At 41.2% G+C, this 22,379-nt stretch overlaps 1 protein-coding gene across 4 annotated transcripts in view; it reads left to right on the top strand.

Annotated features, from left to right (window-relative positions):
• The first annotated feature begins 300 nt into the window (after positions 1–300).
• rptor (regulatory associated protein of MTOR, complex 1) overlaps positions 301–22,379 on the top strand; it is a 182,942-nt gene continuing 160,863 nt past the window's right edge. For all 4 annotated transcript variants that reach the window (XM_084573386.1, XM_084573385.1, XM_084573384.1 and 1 more), the window contains exons 1-3: positions 301–781; positions 3,261–3,435; positions 19,974–20,076. In XM_084573386.1, the coding sequence (XP_084429512.1) occupies positions 3,268–3,435; positions 19,974–20,076 (271 nt within the window). In that variant the 5' untranslated portion in view covers positions 301–781; positions 3,261–3,267. The remainder of the gene's footprint in view (positions 782–3,260; positions 3,436–19,973; positions 20,077–22,379) is intronic.

Genomic DNA, 22,379 nt, shown 5'->3' with positions numbered 1-22,379 from the left:
ATTCTATTTTTTATTGTGATATAGTTTAGTTATTTATTTTGATGTTTTTAAATTTATTTATTTTAGTGTGTTTATATTCTATTTTCATTGTGATATAGTTAGTTAGGCCTATTTATTTTGAAGTTTTTATATTTATTTATTTAACGTGTTTATATTCTATTTTTTATTGTGATATAGTTAAGTTATTTATTTCGATGTTTTCATATTTATTTATTTTAGTGTGTTTATATTTACTTATTTTAGTGTGTTTATATTTAATAATTTATTTATAGTTTGTTGCGATAGTAACCGTAACCTGTGACGTTTCGCCACAGCTCCGCCGCCCCTACGGTGCATTCTGGGTCCAACCCAATATGGCTGCGCCCTTGCAGAAGTGCTGAAGAAGTGTCTCGCCGGAGAAATTCTCGGGATTGCTTGTGATTTCCGCGAAAACCGTCGCACCGACTGAGCCACCGGGGTCGCTGGTGTGTGGAGGAGGACCGCACGACCGCAGTCATCGATAAGTGTGGCCGGCGCTTCGTGTGGCTGTGGCAGACTGTCCGTGTGAAGATGGGCCTCGTCTTCAGCCCCTTCCCATAGCGAAGAGCCGTGGGGAGAGGAGCCGCAGATTCCCCTGCAAACACGCGCCCGTCCAGCTCGGATTTGACGGCTTTGACATACTATACCGGCTGTGGACGCTGCCCTACAATTTTCTGACCAGGATTATTTGTGCCACCGTGTCTGTCATCGTCCGGAGACGGAGAGGTTCCCCAGCCAGGGTTGATAATCCCACCGCACCAAGGTCTGCATCTGCACGCTTCGCTGCCGCCACTAGCGCCATTTCTGCATATCTGCTCTGTCTCACCCATGTCTCTGATCACGTAGTCTCACTCTGAGCCTGGGAAAAGCCTCACATAGCGCTAGCCTCTCGTGCAGTTTGACAACTCACAGCGACAGTCGGAGCCACTTTACGGGAGAGCTGTCAAATCAGCCGCGCTAGTTCAGCTAGCCCTCAGCTAGCCCAACTGTTGTGCTAACTTCTCGCTAGCGCTCGGCTAGCTTTCCTGGGCAAAGACTACAGTGCACATAACACACTGCTGAAAAAGTCACACAGCCAGCATGGTGCCTTCATCCAGGTGTTGCTCTGTGAGGGCAACCTGCTGCTGCTGCTGCTGCTGCTGCTGCTGCTAGTGAAGCAGCTAGCAGGTTTAAAGGACAGCTCAGTGCTGACTTGGATCTAGCCAGATGTGATTGCGTTTAGTTTCAGGTGTTGTTTTCAGTCATGCAGATTTCACAACAGAGCAGAGTTTTCACTGATGTCATTTTTTAATGAACTGACAATCTGCTTACTGAGGGTGAACTCACCAGCTGTGTTTACATGGAAATGCCTCGTGTAACCGCCTCAATCAGAACAGACTGAGGTGATCAGAAGGTGTTTTCAGTCAGATGTGAGAGAGAGAGGGGGTGGTGGAAACATTTGATCATCTGTTTCAATAGTATGATCTGATCTCCTAATAACCACGTAAACACTTGATCTGCTGGTTTCTCTCTGGTTGGCATAAATCCATTCTTTCTGATCATGTTTGCTCTTCATGGGGTAAACGTAAGGTGAAGAGTTTCTGAGAGTTACAGAAACATGGAGGTAGCAAAACAACCAGTTGTTCAAACAAGTGTTTGAAAAGATAAACGAAGCCAGGATCCGCGCGGACGGCAACGTTGCAGACGTCTTGGGCATCTTCCTATACTGAATTAGTTCAATGTTGCACATAAAGTTGCGGGAAAAACACCTTTCTCCATAGCGAAATGTAAATCTGAAAATACTGCAAATCCACTTCACAGGCCCGTATATAAATATATATATGTACACACACACTCGCTTGCCAGTTCATTAGGTACACTAGTGTATTCATGAAGGTTATGGGTTTCAGCATTGGTTTCAAAGAACTGAGAGCTCTTGATTCAAAAGTGTTATCATTTTGGAGGCTGTGGTTTGTAGTACTGTTGTATTGTGTTGTACTGTGACACATGTTCCTATTATTTCGACATTGCCATTTTTGTCAGTGGACTGAGCTAAATACCAGAAACATGCTAGTGTTTAGGTCAATCCAGTGTAACAGCACCACAAACTACATCCACCAAAATGATCGTCCAGTTCTATTACCTCCTTTCTGGTGCCGTTTCAACGTCAATTGAAGATTAGAACAAGGTCATGAAGGGAGATTTAGTGCAGGACCGTTTTATTAGAAGGCATTTGACCCTTTTGTACACAAACAGAGTAGTGAAAACTCAGTGCCCGGTGAGAGGGCCATGGATGTAAAGGGTTTTCAAACTTTTAAAACGGTTCTAGAGTGGTTGTTGTTTTGGTGCATGTCAACACATATATGTGATCAGATCATATTAAATAAATCAAAGAATGCAACTGAATAGTCTCAAATTCAGCGATGCCCAGATGATATGTATGATTATGTTAGTGACCACATTCACTATCAGACTCTAATGTAACATGCATCAGCTATATCTTGTATTTGTGTCACGATTACATTCTACATGTACGCTTTAGCCAGATGTGTGTATCTCAGATGGGTCCCTCCATATGAGCTGGGTCCTTCTCAAGGTTCCTTCCCGTTAAAAAATGACTTTTCCCCTTGCCACCGTCATCGCCTTCGTGCTTGCTCTGGGGGTTTCAGGCCCTGGTTTTGTAAAGCGTCTTGAGACAATTTGTATTGTTATTGAGGCTATATACATAGATTTGAAGTGAACTGTCACTCTTCTGTCCATCATCGCATAAATCCCGCCCAGATTATTTGATTGGCTCGACAGATCTTTGCCGGAGCATAATCGGTTCCCAACGGAAGGCTTCCAGAACAGCTTCCTCCTGCAAAACAACTGAGGGCGAGGGGAGTTCGTCTGGCTTCCAGGCTAGGTTTTCTGTGGACGCTGTTACCTAAGAAGTACTCACCCCCATTGTGTAGATATTCAGTTTTCTCCGTCTGATTCACTATTTATAATTCACCGTCTCCTTTAAGCATTTAAGAAACAGTTGTGGTGGATGACTCAGTCTATTTGGTTCCTCCAGTATTGCGCCATCTTCCTAATGTTTCCAGCACACTCAAGTTCGGAGGGGTAGTAGCAACTCTTAAGCAGAAATGTCCGCTGATGATTTATCTTGAGCCTCAGAAAAATCAAAATCGCCGTTTTTATTACCGCAAGTATTCGTTTCCTGATTGTGGCTGCACGTCAAGACTCAAGTCTGTGTCACTAACGCAAGCTCTCCTCCGCAGGGCCCTGATGAAAATGGACTCGGACTTGCTTCATTCACCGGCCGTGGGCCTCGCCGAGGAAGAGGAGGCCGACATGAATGACTGGAAACTTCCCTTGGCCTTCATGAAGAAGAGGCACTCGGAGAAGATCGAGGGCTCCAAGGCCTTGGCGCAGAGCTGGAGGATGAAGGACAGGGTAATTATTCTGCTCATTTACTGTCGCTGTCACAAAACATTAGGTGCAATAGTGAAAATGAATGCGTTCCACAACAGTCCTGCATCACATCTTCTCTTCATGAAGGTTCTGGTGTTCGGCATTAGTTTCAGATACCTGGGAGCTGTTGATTTAACTGTGCTTTCATTTTGAAGGCTCTGGTTTGTGGTGTTATTGAGTTGTATTGCGTTGTACCAGCACATGTTCCTACTATATTGACAATCTCATTTTAATCAGTGCGACTGGCTAAGTAACAGAAACACTTGTGTGTTTTCCATACGGTCTTAACAGCACCATGATAGCCTGGTGCAGGCAGACTCAGTTCTTATTAGAAAATTAGTCTGGACAGCTGGGATAGTCTCCAGGAATAAGCGGGTATAGAAGATGAATGAATGAATGAAAAATTAGTCTGGTAACGCAGTTGGATTTCATTACGGGAACCTCTGCACGCCACTGGATAGTCCCACAACCAACCAGAGCAACAAAGTGCGTGACATTGCATCAATCAAAGAATGTCTTTAAGGCGTTTGTCAATAAATGCTATAATCATTGTTAACTGTTCGTCTTTTAAAGTTATTTTGCTGACAATATCTTTTACAACAGACTCGGGGGATAACTCTGATAAACTAATAACACAGGGAATTTGATGATTTGATGATTTGATGATTTTGACTTTTGAAGGCAGGCCATTGTTGATTTGATATTTGATATGTAAGAACATATGATCTAAAAAAAAAAAAAACAAGCTGGAGAATTAAATGAAATGAAGGACATTGCATTGAGATTAAAATGCCTGATGAGAAGATTCATCTCGTGTTTGTGCACAAATGTGAAGCTACAATGAGCAGCCGCTTAGCTTAGCATGAGGAAACCGCTAGTCTCTAGTCTTCAACAGTAACAAAAGAGACACATGAACACATTGCAAGATCACTAATAGCATGGTTTGGAGCCAGACTGTTTCCAGTCCTTATGCTAAGCTATTGCTATTAACCATAGCTTCCTATTTAGCACACGGCTATGGTAGATTGTGGTACCTTCTTGTCTAACTGTTGGCAAGAAAGTAAATATACTTTAATGTCTAGTTGCTTTAATCTTGCTTCTTCGCATCTGAGGTGTGAACAGGTATGATCTTTAGATTGGGGGAGGGGCAGAAAAAGACATACATGTGTTGTTATTCCCCAAGTTCAAGCTAGCAAAATCTGTCATGGGTTAGATAGAGGGGGGCGGGCCCTGATGGAGTATTGTAGTGCTTTGCTGTGTTTGGTGGATTAAAGGAAAGGGTGGTGCTTGGGATTTTTCACATCTTCACAAAGCCAGGTATCAAAAAGTTATCAAAAAGATAAGCACACTCTGCCTCAGGACATCAGTCTTTAAACAACCCGCACCAAATCAGTGTCTGGATTCGTTTTTATTACGGCCTCACTTCATTTCACTCTGCTGGAGGCTACCCTTGCTCTGCTTTGAGGGGGACCTCAAAGCTTTCCCTCATGAACGGCCACTGCGCGTTTCGGCTCTCGTAAAGCTGTCGTTGGCGGCCATCGCAGCGTTGCCGGCTTGATTATTTCATCGCCTCGCGGCTACAGAGGGCTACCATTATAATGATGGCAAATGTCACTTAGTCATACATAACTCTCGCAAACCCCGCACCTATTGTAGAAATTCACCCAAATGAAATTTTAACACTCCGCTGCTGTTAGGACACGAGCTGAATTACGCCGCGGCGCCTGCAGAAGCGTTAAGCTGCAGGGAAATGAAGACATCGTTAAATGTGAGGCTGCTATTGATTTAAAAGAGGTAATATGGGCCGGCTGAAATGGGCATTCCTATTAGAAAGTCGTGCTAAATCGACTGTGTAACATTTGTCATTGCTCAGAGCTTTTCAGGCTGTGGAACCTCATTTGTAAAGTGAAGAAGAATGTGTCCTTTAAGATTCCTGGGCTCAGAGAGCTGCGAGTAAAAAGAGCTTCTCTCTCTCTTTCTTTTTTAAATATAAGAAGAATTTGGCTTTGAACGTCTCTCTGAAAAGGCAGTGCTACCTCTCGGGGGTAGTTTGTCAATGAGTTTTACAGTCGTATTATTTACCCAGTAGGTGATGATACCGTGGAGTGCTCTGGTGGAAACCTCCTGATGAGACAGCTGCATACTCTTTATTTTCGTTTTTTTTTAGATCACATGCGGTCCTTTTCATTTAATTTGCTGTGGCTGATTTAAGCTGATGGACAGTATCTGCAGCAGCCGGGATATCGAGCGGGCCGGTATGCGAAAAGTTCGGCCTGGTGAGAGAAGCGTGCAGCGCCAGGCTTATGAATGGGCCTTAAATGGTGCTGGACACTGTGGGAAATCAGAGGTCTAGTTCTTGGAGACACACACACACACACACACACACACAGTGTTGTCTCAGTTTGAAGAGAGGGAGGCTGTACAATTACTGGGCCCATTGGTCAGAATGGTGTGTTTATTCCCCCGTTGGGCAAACGACAGCTATTGAGTTGTGTGTGTATTTGCTGTTGTGCCCAGCTGTATGTGTGCGACTCAGTGAAGCATGCTTGTGTGTACCGTTGCTGTGCCTGCCAAGTGGAATCCTGATAGCAGTTTTCAGATATACTGTGTGAACACTATCAGTAGAGTCCAAGGTCGGGGCTAACTCAGATGTCAAGTTGCTCTTTTTAACTAATGGCATGCCGTAGAATTGGTGATTAGAAAGCTGCGAAGAGAGCACTGACTGTTTATTTTTACTAATAATAATTACAGTTGGAAAAAGGAGCATTAGATTTGGTGGAAGTATTGCATTTCCTTTACTCCAAGAGCTCCAAGACCTGCAGTGTGGAGTAGAAGCAGCGGCTTGACAAGGTGTTAATGAATTAAATTAGGTGTTTGGTGAACAGTCCCTTTGACTGAATTTTGTCGGTTTAGATCTGTTTTTATTGTTGTCTTCACACTGAATGTAGAACATGACAACTGTATCAGCAAACCTGAACCTCAACCCTAATGAGATAAGTGATTGCAACACAGGCTGGTATTGATCCTCGGGTGGTGCATTTGTTTCTTGCCTGACAGCTCGCAAACAAATTTGAGTTAAATTAGGTAAAAACTGTAACAGGTTCTTTGGATCCAATGAATTATCGAGTCCTGCATGATGCATCTTAACCAAGGCGGCGACAGTTTTTTTACCATTATTTTTTGACTAGTCAATTAAAAAAATAAATAAATATATATATATATATAACAGAACTTTTGTTATAAATAAATTTTCTTCAAACATGATTTTCATTTCAAACTTGGAAGTTTTACCAAATGATACTATGAACTGATAAGTTCAGATTGATTGAGTGTAATTAGGAAACATGTTTTTACTACATTCTGTCATTAATTAACATTTATTTAATATGATTTAACTTCAGTGACTTGTTACTGATTGTAATTGGAAATGCATCTTTATTATCCTACAGAAGGTCAACATTCATACTTGCATTAACCTAATATGAATCTGAGAGGAAACACAGGGCACACATGGGAACTCCACATAGAAAGACCCCAAAATATTACCAACAGCAAGCATCTGGGAGTCTTTTTAATGAATTGCTTTACTTTTGATGTTTAAGTTTGGGCTTTTTTAACAAATGCTGCAAAGCGTAGACGTATTTTATGCAAATCGATGTACTTGCGTAATTGATGTTTAATGGTCCAATGACATTTAGGATCTGGTCTTGGTCAGCTACATTACCCTGACTCATTGAGCTCAGGCACCGAAGAGTCTCTTTTCACGGTGTCTGTTACTTTTAATTATCAGACAAAAATATGCACATGAGCCTGTGGTGACGGTTACTTTGTTTGGTTAAAACAACCAACATCTCAAAGGTTAAAGTAAATGAGTTGTAACTAATTAAACTGCGTATCCTGACTAAATTCTTATCAGAATATTAGTGTGGTTAACATGCCATTGGGATTTAATAAAGCGGCATTCCAGTTGATGTAAAGAAGAAAAAGAAAAAACTGCCTGCATCCCATTGGATAGCCCTGCAGCCAATCAGAGACATTTTGTTGTCCATCACTTCATAAAGCCCGTCCAAATGATTTGATTGATCTGATTTCTGATTTCATTGCTCCCAATTGAGCGGTTAGAGATGACTTTCTGCCACAAAGTTTGTCTGTTTTCAAGGCAACGCAAGTTTCGATAACATCATTGTCTTGGTTTCAGTTCACTGTCGTGCCGAAAAGTGAGCTGTTCAACAAAACATGTGTAAAAGATGAAGATGAAAGGTTGCTTCATCTTTATTCTTGGTCCTGACCAGTCTCCATGTCAGCACTGCTGAGAAACAGCCCCGTAGCATGATGCTGCCACCACCATGCTTTACCGAAGGAACAGTGTGACCAGAGATAGTTCTTCTTCTGACAGGTTTTCCATTTCTGCAGAACGCCTCTGAATCTCTGTAATAGTGACTTTAGTCATTTACATTATGTCATTTTATTTGTGTCTGAATTTATCCACTAAATAGTGCCCTCAAAACTTCTACAATGGCTCCAAAAAAGCCACATCCATTGCATGCACACCGCTTTCTGTTAGCCCACTAATTTTTTAAAAAAAAGGGGCAATTTCGGACGTCTCAACGATAATAAAAACAAATCGGATGCACCTGACCAACATTTTTATTGTCACAGCAAAGTATTTGACTACTCTTTGTGTGTTATATGAGAAAAATGTCAAATCTGTTCATTTAAAATTCTGTGATACAGTCGTTGTGATAAGAGGACTGAATGTGTTCTGAACACTGTGCATGTATTAAAATAATGCAGTCAGTCTAGGCCTTATGGAAAGTGTTATGCCGTTTTTCCCCCCCCCCAGTACCACCGGGACAGCAACATTATTTTGAACGGCAGATACAGTAAACTGTCTCATTGCAGCATTGCACTTGACCTGCCTTGCATGATGCACGGAAACCTTTCTCCCTTACCTATTATGTTTCACGATCCCCTGTAGAGCTGTAAGCTTGTTTGACGTCAGAGTGATGTGATGACAACTATATGTCTCGCCCCCGGTAACCCATCGGTCATAGATAAACGTTCTTACTGATGTTTATTTTTAGGACTGTGTATGTGCATGGAAGCTGCTGAATGTGGATGAGAATGAATTAAATAACTAAAGGACATGGGGAGTTGGTGAACACTAAACCACCATTTTGTGTTTTCAAAAATAAAAAACTTAAGCAAATTTACACTTTATTATATTGAAAATAGCGTCAAACTACTTACTAACTTTATCTTGATCGCTTACCTCCTTCAGCCAACATGTTAACGTACGTTCAGACCTTGCATTCACATCCCTCCGGGGCAATACAAATGCATGTGGACAGTTTTGAGTCATTAAAATGTGTCTCCACGTGTGTCCCCGACCAGGACATGAGATTCAGTCTCCGTTTCACCCACTCTGTGCAAAAACACCAACACGGGTGCAGTAGAATATTATGACAGCTGCCGTCTCTAATGGATCTCCACCTACCGCTGTTTCAGAACCATGAACAGCTGTTTGTTGTGTTTGCTTCATTACTTGAGGAAATTATTTTTATTCATAAGCGCTGTAATTTCACTTCTGCGCTGTTTGAAGCAGTGACAGAAAAGTTGTAAGTAGTAAAGTTTAATGAAGTCAAGTAAGAAAGTTTTATATTGAGGAAATGCGTAACGTAACTCCATGCTTTTACATCAACGTGATCGCACCAATAATTAACCACAGTTTTTTTTTTTTTTTTTAAGGACAGAATCACACATGGTGTACTCATATAAAATGATTTCATTTGTTAATTCTTGCTTAGATTTATTTATTATTTAGTTAGTTAACAGCTGCCAGGACTGAATATTTTAAAAGGCTCTCATTACTAATGAACAGGGTGCTTTTTCCTCTTCACGAGATCATTTATAATAGTGGCTGTGTGTTTGAATTAAGACGCAAAAGTCTGCTTAAGCAAGAGTACCCTTGTAGAGCAGGTTGTCTTCAATGTGACAGTGTGAATATTAGATTAATGGATGATGATGAGTTCAGACCTGAAGTGAAAATTCAAAGTACCAGCATCACTGAATTGCAGGAAAGTAAATGTAAAGGCATAATAAGAAAGAATAAAAGCCGAGCAGGTTCAAGGAGGGCAAGGAAATGAAAACCTTAGCTTCCCAGCTTCGTACAAAGCACCTTTTGACCCAGAAGAGGTGACCATGAACACCTCCAAATGTGATCGGGGATTGGATCAATCAGATGTGTCTTCAGTGCGTCCTTGGTGTCCGGAGTTACCTGTTCTCATCATCTGGGCTCTGTAGATTGACCTACAGACCCTGGATGATGTCTTCTGACCTGGATGATATCATCTCTGAGCGGCGCACACGCCTGCGACGGTCGTCTTTTTTTACCTGTAATTTGTTACTGTTGTGGTTCGGAATCTGAAAAATATGTTGCAAAAAACTAACAGGTAACTCCGGACTCAATGGGGAATAGCACTAGCATACGATAACAAAATATTGGTGATCTCTTGACTGTCAGCTTCCACATTAAAACACAATATCCCCAAACCCCTTAGAAAAAAAAGAAAAAAAGAACAAAAGATTACTCATGCTATCAAAGTTTTGCTTATTCTAATACACACCTTGCATTAAGCGCTTGGTAAACAGTGGATTCGATGAACTTTGGTGTCGGTTACGAGCTACAGAAGTACTGAGCACGCTTTAAAATCCCTGGCTTTTTACATCTAGCCTGGCATGTCTTGGGAAGATGAAATCAGACTGGCCTGAGCCCATTGAAATGCAGTATTGATATCCGGGTTAGGATCAGATTTTTTTTCGAGTATCCATGTTGCGTGCCTGTGCATCTTTATTTCCTCCCTGTTTTCAGTTGGATCAGATGAAATGAAAAACACAGGTTTCTCTGCGTCACGTCTCAGACCATGATCAATCCCAGAATAAGAATCAGAACTGGAGGATGTCCGTACACTTTTTATCTTACCATTTTTTTTTTTAAATGCAATAGCACAACCTGAAGTTTATTACCCAGACTTTATCTGACCTTCCTTTTGGACCTTTACTTACAAGATCCTCAGTGAAATCTAGTTTTGTGCTTCACCTTTCCGTTGGTTCAGACCAGCCTCCCTGTCCCTAGCTGGCAAAATGTTGCCTCATAGCATGATGCTGCCGCCACCATGCTTCACTGAAGGGATATTAGCAGGAGTTTTGGGTTTTTATTTTTAGAGAAATTGGGATCTTAACTGTATTAGTACATTGAACACAAGTTGCCTCATATTCATTATCTGGACAGCATCGTAGTTGATGGTGATGGTTACCAGATAACCGGTAACTTTTTGAACAGCTGTTGGTCACCGACAGATCAAAATAATCCTTAATTTCTCTCATATCTTCCCTGCGTGGCAAGTTATTTTTTTTTCTTTTTGTGCATAGGAATAATGAAATCAATAAGTCATCGATATCCAAGCCCACTGTAATAATGTGCAAATGAGACAGGGGGTCTGTGCCGCTTGATCTTCTGCATCATTAGTGGAATTCAATCAATGTACGCAGTTCATTAGGCAGCATATAGACATTCGGCCACTGAGGAATGAAACCTAAATGTATTTGCAAGGTACTAAAAATAATTACATACTAATGATTTCACATCTGCGCTGAGTTATAGCAGCGGCTTCTTCGTTCTCAGTGTTTAGGAGCTGCCCTTAAGCCAACTACGGCAGATTAAAGACCACGTCGTTGAGCAAGTTCCCACCTTGCTCAAGTGTCTCTGAGCATGATACCGAGTGCAGTTCGGGGCACTGGCCTTGACCCGTGAAGGAAGAAAGTGAAAGGATGTGGCTAAATTAAAACCTGCGCATCTCCTAGATTTTGGTGGATCTCGCTGCATCAGTATGACTCTGTCATGCTTTACATGATCTGTCATTTCCTCTTTGAATCTGTGCAATTCGTGCTGAGAGTATGCCGATTTTTTTATTTTTTTTATTTTTTGTTGTCTTGTGGATGAGATGGATGTTGAGGCTGTGGCTCATTATTATGTAGGAAACTGTGTGAGCTTTCTGCCTTATAGGAAATTTGTACTTGTACAAAGACATGTGAAAAGATGCCTCAGTGAAGATCTTTAAAAACACCTTCGACTGTGCGCCCGGGCAAATTAGGGCTTTAAAATGTATTAAAAGCTACTGAAATGACTTAAAATCACAAAAAAAAAAAATAGGATTGGCCAAATTATGAGACCCACACCTGAGACACATTGCCGTCGAAGTTCAGTGAGACACGTGTGAGGATTACTTTTCTCAGCGCGAAGTTTTAAAAAGGTTTTCATCATTAGTTTTTCATTTTATCAGAATCAGAATTTATTGTCCTTGCACGCCGTACAACGAGAGGTTAAAGTCATCTCATATGTGGTTTGTTTAAGAGCAAATGAAGACGGCATAAAAAAAACACACAGTATATGTTACAAATAAGACATAAAATGTAATAAGCAGGTCAAAGCAGCAGGACTAAATATGTGTATGTGAGGTAGTTTTTATTTTATTTTTTGGACCTAAAACCTTTAACATTTCTTTTAATGAAGTCGGCATCGAGTGTTTTCACCGTCCCTTAAAACTGGAATAATGAATGTACGGTAATCCGCGTCTCGCAAGAATTCGCTAATGATTTTCTTCACTGAGGATAAACTATTCTTCTACCTTCCCGCAAATCATCATGTTATTGAACAGAACTTTTATAACCCGGCTTGCCCTACATGAAGAATAACCACGGTCCGCACGTCATTATCGTTTGTACCTCCGTGGATTGATGTGCTGTCTGAGGCATTGGTTGCTGGACAGAGATTTCGGCTGGCTGACGTGGGGTATGAGTAACTAGCCTGGCTCCAATCCATATCGTGGTTAATTGTGACTGAAACTGCAACAGCATAAAACTGCTATAACATAAAACTATAAAATCTCACTGCTGAACTGAGAAAACCATTTATTTTTTTGTCTTCTTTCCGTTTCGGCTCATGAACTTGCACTGCATTTTCCACACGTAGATTAGGTTTAGACATCCAGGACTCTCAATAATTCAAAAGTAAAACAATTAGCAGCACAATTGGCATATTTCTCTATTTTCAGCTTAAGTGTCCAATACCTGACGCGTTGCTTCCAGTTAGCCGGCGTGGCATGCCCGGCGGAGATCGATGCTCTCCACCGTTTTAATAACCTTCATTTATGTGTGTGTGTGTGTGTGTGTGTGTGGGGGTTAACAAATGTATTAATCAGGGGCCATTGATCGACGTAGCCAGTGAAGCTGAGGGTTGTATGGGAGTCTTGAAAGAGCACGGAGGGAGAAAGCAGGAAAATCCCCTGGAGTCCCGCGCAGTTATTAATGAGAGGAGGACGGCAACCAATTACATGGACGGGCCTGAAACAGGAAGCCGTGCACACACACTGAGATACGTGGTCGCACAATCCGTCTCATTCTGTCCCTCTCCTTCTCCACTTGTTCTTCTGTTTCATCACTCTTTTGTTTTATCACAGACTGTTGTAGAGGAAAGTGTTGTGAAAGCACATCCTCCTTTATTCTCCTCTCCCTCCTCAAACGGACGGGGGATCCCTGAGATTAACGGAAATCCATGAGGTCCAGCATGCCCGTATTAAAATCTCATTTTGTCAGGCTTTCCTCTCAGATTAGTGCTAAATGGCAAATTAACACAATATCAGATAAACCAGTCACCTCTTCTGGGTCAAAAGGTGCTTTGTACACAGCTGGGAAGCTAGGATTTTCCTTTCCTTGCTCTCCTTGAACCTGCTCTGCTTTCATTCTTTCTTATTATGACTTTGCTTTTACTTTCCTGTGATTCACTAATTCTGATACTTTGAATTTTCACTTCAGGTCTTAACTCATCATCATCCGTTAATCTAATATTCAGCCATCAATCATTATAGGCCCATATTCCACCCGAATATTTGGATTTGTGACCTCTATAACGGCCTCACAGACGACCCATCTCAAGATACGTGGTGTGCTTTGCGATGTCCTGACCGCTGGACCAGAGCAGCAGAACGTAACGGCCCCCGGTCCCCCAGAGCACCATCACAGATGAACGTCTACCTATTAGCTATGAGCTAGTCATCCCTCAAAGTGGACAGACGCTTGTTTTTTTTTAATCAGTGCAACAAAAGGCCAAAGCAGCAGGAGTCTACCTCTGAGCACCGCGCACAGGTGGAGATAGGTCACATTGTAGAGGAGAGGATTGTTTTTCATTCCATTAGCATGCTGGAATTTAAAGGAGTAAATGGATAATGAACATTTTTTCTATTCCTTTTATTACTGGAATATATTTTTCTCGTTTCAGTATGATTTAATTTATTTTCACACTCTTTTTTTTTCTTCCATTTTTTTTTTTTTAAATTATAAAAATATTTTATTCCACAGAAAGCAGAGCTATATTTGTTCTGCTTTCATCTTTCATGTGTACGCTGAACTGCTTTCTGTCAACTATCCAAGTTCGGTGTTTCTGAGTGTTTTTTTTTTTTTTTTTTTTTTTTTTTATTGAGCTCTCATTGGAACCACACTGTGCATAGAAATGAGTCGAAAAAAAAAGTCAAAATACAAGGCTTGACATGACTTTAGACAGATCATGTGTCGGCCAATAGCGCATCCCGCAGATCAGCCGTCGTTGATCCGCTGAGTGCTGATTGGATCACCCCAGTTTTTTTCCATCAAGTTTTTACAATTTGCCCAAAAAAGTCCCAAGTTGATATCCTAGGAACAAAAGTGATGCATTTAAATTCTGTGTCAGAACTCAGCTTAGTTTATAAGTGAGTGGGAGCGGGAACCTCCCAGTTTAAACACTGATTCAAGCTGTATTAATTGTTTAACCTTATTAAAATTTCTCAATCAGGACTGATGGTGGGCTGCAACTAGTGTTTGATGTTTTGAGAAAGTATTGAATCAAAGAATCAGATCAGATCCAATATCTTAAAATATCCGATGTTAAAAAGATCATGGTATTCTGTCATCTCACAGTGGGCCATACGGTGAATCAACAAAATGCAAAGTCTGATAGTTTCCCCCGGGGTCGAAACTAATTTGTTTAAGCCGTGAATATTTACCAACGTTATAGCTGATGGCCAGACAGTAATTTCTAAACCTGTCTGATGGAGGACGGCGTTTTTGTGTGAACTCTGTGTGGTTATAGACCAGCAGATGAATCAATAAGAATGACTGAGCAGCACTTCTGTGTACCATCCCATTCAAATGCCAGTTTGCATCGCCATGGTGCGCTGCAACAGGAAAACACCATCCCTCATTCATCTGTATTATATTCTCATGCAGATGAATGTCTAATGCATTGTTAATGACCTGTGATGGACACAGCGTTGAAACAGATTATGTCATTGTGGCCGTTTATATAAATGATCTTGCTGTGTTGCAGTCACTGGATTGCAATTGTGCTTCACACCAGTGTGATAATGCTGTAATGAACCATTACATCAGCCGAGAGTCATGGGAACACCGGGTCTAGAAAGCTAATAGTATCAGGCTAATGTCCAGGTTACTTTATTTAAAGGGGAACTACCGTTTTTTACAACCTGGACCTTATTTCTGGCATAAAATACGATCGTTTACTCACCCATATAACTTTGGTGTTATTTGGAGTCCATCGGAAGATATTTAGCTCCAGTGGAGCGCCGCGTACGTACATCCATATAATGGGAGTGAATGGGGCACCGAAACACAGCCTCTAAATAGCGCATTATCTGCCGTGAAACTCGTTCATTTCACCAATATTTTGTTATGATACGCTAGTGCTATTCCCTGTTGAGTCCAGAGTTACCTTTACGTTTTATTTCATAACAGTCTTATAAAAAATAAAAAAATTATATAAAAATGTTAATAGAGAAAAATTGACACAACCGTTTATTTTTCGTCGTCATTTTTTTCCTTGTGTCCAGACTAACGTGTCTCCGAAGTGCGCTGCCATTTCACCTCTTTTATTTTAAAGGTCAAACTTGATCTGGCTCGTCCCAACTGAGTCTGTGTCCTTGTCAAATGTTTTAGATATAAAAGTCTTCTCCCAGGGTGTTGGTGTGGATGTTTTGCGGAGCTGACAGAGAATAGGTACACCGTGATTTCAAGTAAACAAATAAATAAGGCAGAATCCCTTTCAGTTTTTGTAAAAAGGAGCATTGTGTATTTATTCAAAGGGCAGACACTCTTGTGTGTTGCATAAGATCATTCTTGTGATTTGAGCCAGTACAGAATAAAATTACTGGTAATAATGACTTCTCAAGATATAACGTCATCCTACCTTTCGTTATCATAAATGCAGCAGTGCCAGACTTTGGACAAGATAACTGGAAACACGTCATAATATATAATTTGGTTCACATGAGTAGGAGTATCGTTTTCAAACTGCTTCCGTCTCCATTGACTTTTTCGTCAGTTGGGTCCTGAGCGGTGTGTCAGGAACAATGAGGTCATTCTTAAAGGGAAAAACCTCTTTTTCTTTTAAGGATGAAGGAAATGAGCATCCCATGATACCACACTTGAGCGTTTGATGTGGCGACTAGGGAGGCTGTGGTGTAGTTTAGGTCTTCATGAAACAACTTTCAGTGTATCCTTGGATTTAAGGGCACACTCATGGATGTAAACACTGACAACAGACACTAAACTCAATGTGTCCTAGAGGTTTCTCGATGCATACTGCAACTCTTATTGGTTTTGTTGTTCCACAATTACAATAAATGCAATATTTTTGAAGTGCCTCGCTAGCATGGTAGCCTATTTCCTACTAGAAAACTTTATACTTAACAAATGTTCTACTAAACAATAACTCTTTGTGCGTGCCAACTTTCCGTATGCTCTTAAAAGTGCAGTAAATATTTAGTCCTTTTTATTAGTGTACTTTGTTGTACACTAAAATATCTGATCGGTTATGGATTGTCATGTTAAGCTTTGTCCATATATTCATGCTCCCCAAAAGATAAAGCCAAATGAGTCCACCAGAAGGTTTGGATTTGTGGTTTTGAATATACTGTTGCATGTATTGCCATAAAATGGGGTACAGATATTCATCATCCACTCAGGATAAAATTCTGCCTTTCGTGGACCTTGCTTTTCGTGTAGCACCTTCGTCAGATTTTTTTGTTTCGAAGTTATCTGTTGCAATGTTTTAGCCTGCCGTAGCCAATTCTTCTCAGAATGTGAGTTTGGTAACATGCCAATCATTGTTATGTGTGTTTCAACTGATACAGAGGGAAAAAAAACTTTGGCACACAATTGGACAGTCCTCCAACCAATCAGAGCCGTTTTGTTTTAAACAAATTCAACACCACGGTGCTCAAAATAGGTGTATTACCATATCGCTGCACAAACGATTTGATCTTTGCTGGAGCATAATCGGTTCTCAACTTTCTGTCGCGAAACTCTTCTGGGTGGTGGAAGTTTGGGCTGGCCTCCCGGATGGCTCCGTTTTTAAACCTTATACATTCCAAATGTCAGCATGTTCAAGCATTCAGCATTATCACATATCAGCGTTGCAGAGCTGTTAGTGGGGTTGAAAACTCATGCCATGACCCATGCTTGAAATCTGATTTTTGGCTAAAATCTTTGGCTTAGTTGCTTGGTTTTAAAGACCTTTGTTGAATACTCCTTTAACTACCTGTTGTTGGGGAAAAAAACTGTTATTTTGCCTGCACACTGTATGCATTGTGATTATATAGATGCCAAATTTTGTCCCTCAGTCCGCACTGAAATATCTAAAGTACCTCAGGGAAATGTTGTACAGACGCTGATGTGTTCACCTCTGGAGGAATAAGAAAAGATATGGTAACTTTTCCTTTAGCACAGATTTCTGGACAAAATTTTAATTTTCTTTTATCTACTTTTCCGTCCCCTCTGCTGCCGTTGCACTGTAAATATACCCACTGCGGGATCGATAAAGGATGATCTTATCCAAGCATGATCTAGTGCCACTGCAAAGAGCCTTTAGCATAGCTGTGGACTCCGAGGCTTGTTTGGAAATGTCACAGGCAGTTCTGTAATAGAGCTGTCACATTCATTTAGTTTTTCTCAGCGGCTGGAGCGCTGTGTTAATACAGCTGTGTATCCGAGCAGAAAAGGAGGATGGGTTCATGACATACACCAGGCCGGCGAGAATGGGGCGATGGGTGAGGAGATCATGTGAAAAAGAAGTGACGCGATGTGATGTGATGTGATGTGATGCAGTGGGTGTGTGTGTGTGTTAGGATCCATGTACGTGTCGAGTCTTGTTCTGCTGAGACCCACTGGCACACTGACCTTTTACTTCGTTGTTAGGAAAGCACAGGGTGTCTTAATTACTTTCACAACAGCAGCCCTCCTAACCCTGCTCAGCCATGTCACATCACATAACCCACAATAGACACTCGGCACATGCTATAGGTCTACTATACACACACACACACACTCACACACATGGACTGTATTCTACCACCACCTGCTAAAGGTCGCTAGGCAGTACTGCATTGACCTACATGACAGTGTTGTATGCTAGGAGGCTGGTTACAGCAACCGGCTTATAGAACACAACTGTCCCTTTGACAATGCTGCCCTTGTGATGCTGTCACACTTTAGAATAAGGAAATTGAACAGTAATTACATCTCATACTGTTGTCTATACCAGTCAGCCGTAAAATGATGACAGATGAAGAGATTAACACCGATTGCCTGTCAGTGGGTTGGATATATTAAGCAGCAAGGGAACATTTTGTCCTCTAAGACGATGTTAGAAGCTGGAAAATTGGAAGGCTTTGAGAGACTTTTGACAAGGACCAAATTGTGATGTCTAGACAACTTGGTCTGAGCATCTCCAAAACTGCAGGCCTTGTTGGGTGTTTCTGGTCTGCAGTAATCAGTACCTACCAAAAGTGGTCTAAGTAAGAAAAAGAGGTAAACCAAAGACAGGCCTTGTTGATGTTGGTGGGGAGCAAAGACTGCTCCTCTTTGTATGAAATTGAGTAGCTGCAAACCAGTTAGCGTGTCCATGCTGACCTCTGTCCAATGACGAAAGTGTCATTGTTGCAGACTATGTACACCTTTTCGTAGAATTCCCCGGTGGCAGTTGCCTCCTTCAGTGCTCCCTGCCACGAAGCAACCATGTTTCAAGAATGGTGTGAGGAACACAACAACAAGTTCAAGTTGTTGACTTGACCTCCATATTCCCCAGATATCAATACCATTCAACATCTGTCGGATGTGCTGGACGAACAAGTCTGATCCATGGAGACCCCAACTCGCAACTTTCAATGCTTAAAAGATCTGCTGCCAACGTCTTGGTGCCAGATACCACAGCACACCTTCAGAGGTCTAGTGGAGTCCACGCCTCAACAGATCACCGCTGTTTTAGGCGCAAAAAGGAAATTTGTTCAAGTTACAGTTATATGAGGGGCTTACCTCCTCCTCAAGGGACCAAAGCCACAAAGGAGTTGCCTCGGTTGGCGTTTTGTCTTCGTCAACACTGGAGGCCTCACTGAAAGATATTATCAGCCGAGGTTTATGGTTTATTTTATTTGTCTTGTTGTGACTGAGCTAGAAGGACCATGATTACTATTTTTATTATTTTTTTTACTCCTCTTCATCTCCCGCTCAGAATAATACACTTAATTAGAGACGAGCATGATGAATATTTCATTCTACACCTCACTTTATGACATTAATCCTGTCTGACTGTAGCTTTAGCTTTCTGACGGTTACGACTCGAGGGATTTCACCAAGTAATTAAGTAATTGCAGTTTCTTGTCTTGTTTCCACTCTGCACCAGTTTCACATTTAGCCATTATCCCATTTCACACGCAAGATAAAAATAGAAATTTGTAGTAGAGGAGAACTTGTTTTGGTTTGCCTTTTGTTTTTTTTAAAGCTAAAGTACTCTCATATGGCTACACTCTTGGTGATGTATCCAAAACAGCTTTTACAAAGAGAGTTTAGGCAACTGATCATTCGCTCTTCATTAATGCCCATCCTTTTAGTTCACTTTGTGGCAGTGTCCTCATTCAAACTCATTGGGTCTATGGGATTGGACCACCCATTGTCATAAAGCCTGATGTCTGCTGTGATACATAAAAAAGTGTTACTGAGTGGCTGAAAGGGAAGAAGGAGTAATTGCTTACTGCTATTGAAAGGTTTAATTTGTGCTTTGCAGCCTGACCAGCCTGTCTGCATGTGTTTGTTTTCAGGACTTGCCACATAATCCATGGATCGATGGTTGTTCTATTTCGATGGCCTGTTTTTCTTTCCGTTCACTTCCTGCCACTGTGGTTTTCTATGCTGGTGTTTCTTACCTGGTGTTATGTCAGTCTTTTGTCTCTGTGTGATATTTATTTCCTTAAATTCATACAGTGAACCCAGTTCATGCCTAGAACATGACCTGTGTAGTGACAGACCCTTTAAACTCAAAGGATGGACTTGTATACAAGCATGTTCGCTGTGGCCACCTTTGCTCATGAATGAAGATTTGTTGGTGGATAATGTTGTGTTCTCTGTGTCCCCCCCAGATGAAGACCGTGAGTGTAGCGCTGGTGTTGTGTCTCAACGTCGGGGTGGACCCTCCTGATGTGGTCAAGACCTCCCCCTGCGCCAGACTGGAGTGCTGGATAGGTGAGTGAGTCCACACTGACACCTAAACATGAACATAAATCATACAACCCGAAGATTTGCTCATAATGAGGTAAAAAAAACAACAACAAAAGAAATTACACATGTTTTCAAGTTAAGGTTCTCACACTCTGCTGTGAATTCTCAGGAATTTACTTTGCTGAGTGTGAACGCAGTGACAGATAAATAAACGCGGCGAATGCACAAATACAGTTTGAACAATATGCATCCAAGATATCGCATTTTCTTCAGACTCCTAACTCAATTAAATAGTAGTGCACAGATATCATATACACACTAAAGGAAATGATACTCCTTAGTCTTTAGAGGATTATAAGTACGCTCGGATGCACAGAAAACAATCAGAGCTGTTTCATAAATCGAATTGTTTCTTGGTGTTTCTGCCTTTGTTCGAGAGCAGATGATTAGGAAATCATATAGGAAAGACATAGGGAACAATGCGCAACAACGGTTTGTTGTTTATCACGAATGCAAGTAAACATTTAAAACCCACTGATGCTGCGGAGAACATATCAAGATGTCCGTGCCTCAGGATGTTTGATCCATGTACCATAAAGGCTTCCTAGATCCAAGCTGGGGACTGATCACCCCTAGCTGGGTCGCCTAGGTGAGGGTATGCTGAAAGGCACTGAAACACCCGATGACTCTAGATTACATCACTGATGATGTGTCACCGTAAGGCGTTATGTTAGATTCAGTTGTTTATCTCAAATAGAAATATGTAAAACCATAAAACTGAACGTGGCAGGCAGCAGGACAAACCGGTTCCAGCGCAACGGGAGCAATAAGTAGCTTTTCATCAGAGTCGGACGTCAAAACTTCTGCTGAGAAAGCAACTAACATTAGCTGCTGTTGACTTTTTACATTCAAATTGGAAAAGATATGGTGTGTATGTACATATCCATAAAACCCGACTTTATTAGGATCCAGGAAACAAGTGGTCCAAGCAGGAACCACCCAGGCATAAGTATTTTAGGGAGGATTGCCTCATTTGTGTGTTCTTTTTAAAAATTGTTGCACAGATGTTCCTAGTGTTTTTTTTTTGTTTTTTTTTTCAGTATGTACAAGAATAATAACCTTGCTAGTGGTGTTGTACACGCTTAGGTCTAATTACTAAGAAAAGAAGTGTAGTTTTAATAAAGAACCTTTTAATCATGTTTTCTGTTAATTTAATGTAAATGGAAAAATGATTGGCATTGGAAAAAATTGCTAAAACAGATGTAAAATTTTTGGTCCATACTGTGTGTATATATGGCACTGTCACTCTGTTCAGACGGTAATGTTTCGACGTGTTTCGATGACTTGCTGTCAAGTTCAGTACCAGTATTTATACTCACTTGACAGTTAATTGGGCACACTAGGGATGCATCCTAATATAACAGTCCTGCACCAAATCCTCCCTCATGACTGTTAAAATGTTCAGTTGATGTTGAAACAGAGTGAGAAAGGTGGTGGTTTGACTGTAAAATCATTTTGGAGGATGTAGTTAGTGGTGCCAAAACAGGGCTGCCAAAATAATAGAAACATGTGGCAGTATAACACAATTCAGTAGCACTATGAAATCAAAACAGTTGAATTTACAGCACTATGAATTATTTGAAACTAATGTGGAGCCAGTGTACCTAATAAACTTTTAAGCGAGTGTTTTCCCCTCAGCATGATGATCCATTAACTTTTCTATGCTAACATGTTAGGATACAGTGGTAAATATGGGAGATAGCATGTTGTCAGGGGGTTAGCGTTTAACTTAGAGCGCTGCTAGCATCAGTGTAGAGTGTTATTTTGACATTACTGAGGCTCAGAAGTGGATTTTATTTCACTAGATCAGAAAACAACCTTCTCCGCTGCGTAAAATGTGAAGAGCCCAAATGGCTAAATAGCGATATGGCATGCAGTAATGCTGTTGACTTTCACTTGACAGTTGTTTAAGTTGCAGGGTTTAGGGATATTTTCAACCGTTTTCCCATGGGGCCTCTGTCATGATGAAGTAGTCAGCCCCCAACTAGAACCAACGCAATGTGGCAGAACAAAAACAAAAAGAGCCATCTCCAGTGAATGGGATTCTCAAAACCACTGTTCGTTTCCCCCTGAGACCGCCTGACTGTTAGGAGTCAGGAAGGCACATTCAAGCGGGAACACAGATCTTAAAGTTTCAGAAACTTTCTCAGTGGCTTCTGAGGACACTGTCACTGTCACTCAGGCCTGCCACTTGGTTTTTGAGGCATTGTCCTAAAGAGTATTTATTCTCTTATTCATTCTTGAGCCATCTGCAGATAGTAAAACTC

This window comes from Chelon labrosus, assembly GCF_963514085.1.
Source record: "Chelon labrosus genome assembly, chromosome: 2".
In the NCBI taxonomy this organism is placed as follows: domain Eukaryota; kingdom Metazoa; phylum Chordata; class Actinopteri; order Mugiliformes; family Mugilidae; genus Chelon; species Chelon labrosus.
Note: the sequence above shows the minus strand (reverse complement) of the source record. Positions and strands in the feature narration are given on the sequence as shown.